The sequence below is a fragment of the Carlito syrichta genome, unplaced genomic scaffold (assembly GCF_000164805.1).
Source record: "Carlito syrichta isolate Samal-C Ts95f unplaced genomic scaffold, Tarsius_syrichta-2.0.1 Scaffold311396, whole genome shotgun sequence".
In the NCBI taxonomy this organism is placed as follows: Eukaryota; Metazoa; Chordata; class Mammalia; order Primates; family Tarsiidae; genus Carlito; species Carlito syrichta.
The window spans coordinates 3,102-8,585 of record NW_007255492.1 but is presented as its reverse complement, the minus strand read 5'-3'; the positions used below and the strand labels follow the sequence as shown (position 1 = coordinate 8,585).

At 45.3% G+C, this 5,484-nt stretch overlaps 1 protein-coding gene across 1 annotated transcript in view; it reads left to right on the top strand.

Annotated features, from left to right (window-relative positions):
- LOC103271188 (5-methylcytosine rRNA methyltransferase NSUN4) overlaps positions 1–5,072 on the top strand; it is an 11,749-nt gene extending 6,677 nt beyond the window's left edge. Inside the window, exons 3-4 of the mRNA XM_008068640.2 lie at positions 1,627–1,781; positions 4,897–5,072. Of these exons, the coding sequence (XP_008066831.1) occupies positions 1,627–1,781; positions 4,897–5,072 (331 nt within the window). The remainder of the gene's footprint in view (positions 1–1,626; positions 1,782–4,896) is intronic.
- Positions 5,073–5,484: the final 412 nt, after the last annotated feature.

The window sequence follows — 5,484 nt, the reverse complement described above, 5'->3', positions numbered from 1 at the left end:
CCAACTCAAAAAAAAAAAAAAAAAATGCAGGGTAGAGAGATACAAGGTGATGCGAATTGGAGCCAATTTATTTTATTTTGAGTCAGGGTCTTGTTCTGTTGCCCAGGCTGGAGTGAAATGATGAGACTGTAGCCTTGAACTTCTAGGTTTAAGCAATTTTCCTACCTCAGCCTCCCAAGTAGCTAGGATTACAAGCATGTACCACCATGCCCTGCTAATTTTATTTTATTTTATTTTATTTTATTTTTTTGAGTTGGAGTCTCATTCTGTCGCCCAGACTGGAGTGCAGTGGCCGCTCCTGGCTACCACAGCCTCGACCTGCTGGGCTCCGGTAATCCTTCCGCCTCAGCCTTCCAAGTAGCTGGAACTACAGGTGCGCCCTACCACGCCCAGCTAATTTTTGATTTTATTGTAGAGATGAGGTCTCACCAAGTTGCCCAGGCAGGTCTCAAACCCGCAGGCTCAGACAATCCACTCACCTCAGCCTCCCAAAGGCGTGGGATTACAGGCTGAGCCACCGAGCCCGGCTTTATTTTATTTTATTTCATTTTATTTTGTTTTATTTATTTATTTATTTATTTTGAGTTGTAGTCTCACTCTGTCACCCAGACTGGAGTGCAGTGGCCGCTCCTGGCCACCGCAGCCTCGACCTTCTGTGCTCCGGCGATCCTTCTGCCTCAGCCTTCCAAGTAGCCGGAATTACAGGCATGTGCTACCACGCCCGGTTGATTTTTTGATTTATTGTAGAGATGAGTCTCATTGTCCAGGCGGGTCTTGAACCCGGGGGCTCAGGCAATCCACTCACCTCAGCCTCCCAAAGACACGGGATTACAGGCTGAGCCACCGAGCCCGGCTCTTTATTTTATTTTTTAGAGTCGGAGTCTCACTCTGTCACCCAGGCTGGAGGGCAGTGGTACGCTTCTGGCCACTGCAGCCTCAACCTGCCGGGCTCAGGTGATCCTTCTGCCTCAGCCTTCCAAGTAGCTGGAACTACAGGCACATGCCACGATGCCCAGTTCATTTTTTGATTTATTGTAGAGATGAGGTCTCACCAAGTTGCCCAGGCTGGTCTCGAACCTGTGGGCTCAGGCAGTCCTCTCACCTTGGCCTACCAAAGTGCTGGAATTATCGGTGTGAACCACTGTGCACAGCCTGAGGTAACTTTTGAGGAGATGCCTGAAAGAAGTGAGGAAGCAAATCAAGGATATTTGAGCAATGAATGTTGCAGGCAGAAGATACAGCAACTGCAAAAGCCAGAGACAGAAGCATGTGTGACTTTATTAGGAACAGCATGGTGGCTAACATGGCTAGATTGGAGTGAGTTGATCTGTGTTTTAAAAGCGCGTCTGGGGCAACCCTTCGGGACCCCTCCTACTGCCAGGAGCTTTCCTGTCCTCTCAATAAATTCCTGCTTTCTTACACCCCTGTCAAAAAAATAAATAAATAAAAGCATGCCTAGCTGCTGTGTGGATGCATGAGTGAGTAAGTGAATAAGTCAGTGTGGGTCTGAGAAATGAGTTCTTACTGATTGGATCTCAGTGGCTCCTGAGGGCATGGACTTGTTGGTCTTGACTCCCTGTGGTTGTCTTGTCCTGGTATTTGACAATAAATTGGCCTTTCTTCCAGATCCGGCAGCCTGGGTGTCATGGACTACTATCTGATGGATGCTGCCTCCTTGCTGCCTGTGCTGGCACTCGGCCTGCAGCTGGGGGACACTGTACTTGACCTGTGTGCAGCCCCTGGGGGAAAGACACTAGCATTGCTTCAGACTGGTTGTTGCCGTAAGTCAGGGTTCTGGTGTCTTGGGCAGAGAGAGCTCCTTACCTCACCTTGTCAGGGACACACTGAATATGGTAGGCTGTCTGGTCTCAGGACCGAGATGAGAGGGGCAAGAGTTTGCCTGCTAAGCTTGTATCTTTTTTCTCTTTGTGATTATTCCCTTTATTTCTCTGTCAGTTGGTCAAGAAAGATTGCTGAGCAAGGCCTCTGAGCAGGGCTCTGTTTCATGACACTTGTACCCCTATTCATGTTTCCTTTTCCTTTCTTTTTTTTTTTTTTTTTTTGAGTCTGAGTGTCAAAAAAGTTGCCGGAACTATAGGCACACACTGACACGCCTGGCTTATTTTTTGATTTATTATAGAGACATGGTCTCATCACATTTCCCTAACCCCTGAGCTTAGGCAGTCCTCTCGTCTCGGCTTCCCAAAGTGCTGGGATTACAGGCTTCAACCACTGCGTTCAGCTGTTTCCTTTTTCTATAAAATTTAACTTAAGTTTATTTAGCTTGCCAACTAAAATGATAAGATCTGGCTGCAGCCACCATTTATGTACTTCATATATGACTCTTCCCCTAGCTTTCTGTGCTTCAGCCATATTCCACTACTCTAATAAACCTTAGCTCATATTACATTTTCCTCTAGAATTTCTCCATCCCACCCCACTCCAACTGGGCTGTCTAAAGCCTTTGATTTTCTAATCTCAGCTCAATGGTGCCACCTCCTGGATGTCTTATCTTATGACCTCCACTGGCCAGTTCAGAAATGATGCTTCTCTCTTCTATGCTCCCACACCGTGGGCTTCAGCCTTGCATGTTAACCTTGCCTTAGAGCTTTACTGAAAGTATAGCTTTTCCCTCTTCAAGATTATGAATTCTTTGGAGATAAGCCCCTGCCTTATTTATCTCAGTAGAGCAGTCCTGTCCAGAAGAGAGCTCACTTCTGCCATCCACTGGCCGACATCCTGCCTTAAAATAGAATTTTTTTCCTTGGGGCTCTGAGAAATATCCACAAGAGACCGTGATTTCCACACCCAACCTGGATCTCAGCGAGGCTTCTTTTGCCATGTGCCTGAGCCCTTCTGATGGGCCTAGGCCCTTTTTTTCCATTTCTTATTAGTCAGCCTATACAGTTTGAGTTAGCCTCCAGCCTCATGGGTAGCTGCATGGGTGATCCAGAAAGGTATCACATTTGGTCTTAACCTTCTGGAAGTCCAGAAAAGAGAAAGATGCTGGCATGGGATTAATTAGTCCAGTGCTAAAAGCCCAGCCTGTACACTAGACTGTCCTGATCTGACTGAGGGCTGTGGAAATAGATCAGAAGGAAGATGAATAAGGATAGGGTTACATGGAAGATGAGGAACTTGAACTAAGAGGAGGAAGAAGGACAAAGAAGAAGTAATTGAGAGTTACTCTTCTAAAGTGTGCTGAACTATCATTACCCCACCTTCATCCCAGCTCCTCACCCAAGTGACTGACTCTTGATCCTAAGAAGATAGGAGCACAGAATTTCAGTGTAAGAAGGAAATTTAGAGTTTACCTAATCTAGCCCTTACATTTTATGGAGGGAGAAACTGAGCAGCTTGTTGAGATTAAATAACTTAATAATAACTTAATAAATAACTTAAATCTTATAAGGATTGGTGGTAGAGCCAAAACTGAAACCCATCTTTCCTTTTTCCATATGCTTCTGCAAATTCCTCTAGAGCAGAGAATATAGTATTTACTTCTTCGAATGCTCTAAAAAATGGGGATATTTCTTTTTGGGAACACTGAGCTGGTTCACTCCCATTAGATAAGGTATATACTCGCCTGTTCTTCCCTGCAGTTTCTACCCATCCTTGTCACTCCTTGACTCTGAGGCCACATGTCAGTTGACATTTATCATCAAGCTTGCAATAATATTTTTCTTATTGTAGAACTAAGAGCAGAGTGAGCTATTTCTTGAACTCATGTCTGCCAGTAAAGGGAAAAGGAAAGGCCAGGTGTGGTGGCTCAACCTATAATCCCAGCACTTTGGGGGGCCGGGGCAAGAGGATTGTCTGAGCCCAGGGTTTTGAGACCAGCCTAAGCAACTTGGTGAAACCTCATCTCTACAATAAATAAAAAAAATAAGCCAGCGTGTTAGCACATATCTGTGGTTCTAGTTACTTGGAAGGCTGAGGTGGAAGGATCACCTGAGCCCAGCAAGTCGAGACTGCGGTGACTGTGAGCGTGCCACTGCACTCCAGCCTGGGCAACAGAGTGAGACTCCAACTCAAAAAAAAGGAGGAAAAAAAGAGAGACCGAAAAGGAAAGGTAGATGGTAAGTCAGAATTAGAGTTGTTCGCCTGTAATAGAAAACCTAACTGAATGGTTTGAAAAAGAAAACATTATCTTTCTTTTTACATAAGAGAAGCTGGGATACAGACAGTCCAGGGCTGGTAAGAGGCTCTGCAATCATCAGGGACTTGAGTTCCCTTTTTCCTTTTACAACCTATCTTATTGCTAGTGTCATCCTCAGGATTGCCTCATGTACAGAATGACTGTCGGAACTCCAGCCATCATATTCAAACTCAAGTCAGGAGGAAATAATTGGGCGAAAGAGACTCATTTCATCTCCCAGTTGTGTCAGCTTTTAAAAAACATCTTCCCAGAATTCCCACACGATACTCCTGCCTACAACGATTTGACCAAAACTTAGTCATAGTCATACTTAGTTGTAAAAGAAAGGCTGAGAAATGTAGTCTTTTTTAGGTACATTGTGCCCTCCCTAAAAGTTGGGGTTCTATTACTAAGGAATAAGAAGAGAATAATTTTTGGGTAAATAAACCATAGTATTTACCAAAGATGAAGAGAGACATGTGTTTCCAAAATAGTGACAGAGAGCATATTTCTTTATAAATATTCTTACCTGGTCTGTTTCATTTATTACTTAACCTTTATGGCCCATGTAGGTGTTTTTCTTTGTAATCCCACTCTAGGTTGACCGGTACTATGCCACATTTATTATGTTATATATGTCCCAGCTGCTGGAGTCTGCATTGATTGGGATTGTTGAAGATTGGTTTGACTCTCTATCAGCACCCTTGCTGGTGAGATGTCTTACTGGGCCCGACTCTGACATATCTTTATCTCCACAGGCAATCTTGCTGCCAATGATCTCTCTACTTCGAGAACAGGCAGACTTCAGAAGGTCCTTCACAGCTACATACCTCAAGAGATCAGGGATGGGAATCAAGTTCGAGTCACCTCATGGGATGGCAGGAAATGGGGAGAACTGGAAGGGGACACCTATGACCGGGTGAGTGATTCCTGACTTAGGACATCTATCCAGCTAACTATGGCCTCTCCATTCTTGGCTCCAGGCCCTGAAGGGGTAGAATCCAGCCCCTGTGATTGAGCATTTACAACTGTTTCTGGACCTGGTCAGCTCTCCATGGGTGATTTGACCAAAAAGAAGAAGAAGAAGAAGCTGGCTAGGTGCTATGGCTCAAGCCTGTAATCCCAGCACTTTGGGAGGCTGAGGCAAGAGGATTGCCTGAGCCCAGGGGTTCGAGACCAGCCTGAGCAACTTGGCAAGACCTTGTTTCTACATTAAATAAAAAAATTATCCAGGTGTGGTGGCACACGCCTGTGGTTCCAGCTACTTGGAAGGCTGAGGTGGAAGGATCACTTGAGTCCAGGAGATCAAGGCTGCGGTGACTCTGAGTGTGCCATTGCACTCCAGC